We start from the raw sequence: 2333 nt of genomic DNA on the forward strand, positions 1-2333 counted from the left end.
TGAAACATAACTTAAACACATAATCGCTTGCATAGCTTGTAAGTATACCATGATAAAACATTATTTAAGTACGTGTCCCTCGCCCCGAAAACAGTTTAAAAATAGTGAAAACAGTGAAAATAGGGGCTGTGAGACTCACCTGTGGTTCTTGTTAAGGGATTAATCGAGATTCGGGTTTTCTTGGTGTTGGCCTCGGAATCGAAGGTCTAGAATACGATTAAATAACAAGAAGTATATATATTAAGATCAAGAATAGGAGAATATAAGGGTTGGAAAGTAGATCTCAAGTTTATAACCTCGGCTTACCTAGTAACTGGAACGGAATCGAAAATAACGGATGCTTTGGGAGATGATTAGTGCAAGTTTGCAGTTCTTAAGAGAGAAGTTTGAAGTGTGTTTGGGTGATAATTTGGGTTTCATATTTATAGGCAAACTCAAGGGAACACAATCCCTTGCTTTAGGGGATTGTAATCTTTTCATATCTAGGTATAATGATGATAAAGTATGGAAATTATTATTGTTTATTGTTTATTTAAAAGTGGAGGAGTGGATAAAAGATCTTGATTTGATTTGGACAGGACATGCAGGTCTGGGGTTGGTGAGAATAGGGTGGCTGACAGTTGACTTTTCATGTTACAGTGTGCTTTTTCAGGTACTTTTGTCAGTGTACAGTAAAAAGTGGAAAATCTCTGAAACACGCTACTGTTTCCTTTTGGGCGGGAGTAATCTCCTTATGTCTGGAGAATAGACTAAGTGTTCTGTGCGCATCACTTTGTGCGCATAGCTTTCTGCGTGAAGGACATTTCTTTGCTGCGGGTAGGTGCGTAACCTTCTCGCAGTTAGGGACATTGAGTTTCATTTGTAGATTCTCCAGGTGGTCTTGGTATTTCAACATAGTGATCAGTCATGTTGAAGTCAATTCCATCTTGGAGCTTCAGACAAACTAGCTCTCAATGTTCCCGCCATGCGGGGAGGTTAGTTCCCTTCCGCACGCGCATAAACGATTTAGGATGCACCCGCCTTAGCATCATGCGGGATGGTCAACCCATAGACAACATAACGTTAAGTTACATGAAAACATAAAGCCAAAACATTCGCGCATGGCGCATATAACATATGCCCACGCTGGTTCTTAACATGGCGCGCTTGCGCAGGTTGCACATAACAAATGCACGCGCTGACTAACATGGCATGCTCGCGCAGGGCGCACATAACAAATGCACGCGCTGACTAACATGGCGCGCTCGCGCAGGGCGCACATAACAAATGCACGCGCTGACTAACATGGCGCGCTTAATATTTACAATCACCTAATTATTAGGTTGATTACTTAGTGATTGGGAATTTACCGGGTGTCACATGGCGCGCTTAATATTTACAATTTGGGTGTGGAATTGGAGAAGGCGCCCTAGGGGTGGGGTGGAGGCCACTCAGCTCGAAGAGTTGATATCTCTTCTAGATTCAGTTTCTTTGAGTGATTCAAATGATAAATGGATTTGGGACTTGGATTCTGATGACACGTTTTTGGTTAAAGGAGTCAGATCCTACTTGGATCGTCAGGAGCTGCCAGAGGGAGCCATCCCTACGAGATGGAATAAACTCGTGCCAAGGAAGGTTAACATCATGATTTGGCGCCTGCTTCTTGATCGTCTCTCAACTAGAATTAATTTAAGTCGTAAAGGTTTTGATATTCCTTCAATATTATGCCCAATTTGTTTGAATTCGGTGGAAGTTTTGGATCACATTTTTGGAGGGTGTCACCTTGCTTCAAAGATTTGGAATGCTATCGGTCGTTGGTTGGAGGTGTCTCTTCCGGGTGATAAAGGGCCTAAAAGTATTTTAGAATGGTTGGATTCTTCAAGATGGGTGAAAAAGAAAAAGGATGTAATTGAGGTGATTATCTATACGGCATGATGCACCATTTGGAGAGCTCGAAATAAGATTATTTTTTGTCAACCCAATGATAACAAGGACACTCTATTTGATTCGATTGTTTCAGTTTCACACTTGTGGTTATCATCTCGTAATTGTAAGTTTTATTTGAACTGGATGGCGTGGCTCAAAAACCCGTTACTTAGCATGTAACTTTTGTCGTGTCCCGGTTAGGTTTTCTTTCCGGGTGTGGTTTTATTTTAAGCTTGCCTTTCAAAAAAAAATATGTAGAACTCGTTAACTTTCATGGCGAAATACATCTTTAGTGCATTTTTTTCTTCGTTTTATTTGTTGGTTTTCTTCTTCGTCTTATTTGTTTGTTACTCCAAAAAAAAAAACTTTAAGCATGTGCAACACCTTTACTTTTTAGTGCTGGTTTTATTCCCAAGTGTATTTTTTGG

General features: G+C 40.6%; 1 protein-coding gene across 1 annotated transcript; it reads left to right on the forward strand.

Annotated features, from left to right (window-relative positions):
• Positions 1–1359: 1359 nt before the first annotated feature.
• On the forward strand, positions 1360–1914 carry LOC143587429 (uncharacterized). Its single transcript, XM_077068725.1, has one exon. The coding sequence runs from the start codon at positions 1360–1362 to the stop codon at positions 1912–1914; it is 555 nt and encodes a 184-aa protein (XP_076924840.1).
• The last annotated feature ends 419 nt before the right edge of the window (positions 1915–2333 follow it).

The sequence above is a fragment of the Bidens hawaiensis genome, unplaced genomic scaffold (genome assembly GCF_021521415.1).
Source record: "Bidens hawaiensis isolate Kalapana, Puna unplaced genomic scaffold, B.hawaiensis_p1.1 tig00035504_1, whole genome shotgun sequence".
Taxonomy (NCBI): Eukaryota; Viridiplantae; Streptophyta; class Magnoliopsida; order Asterales; family Asteraceae; genus Bidens; species Bidens hawaiensis.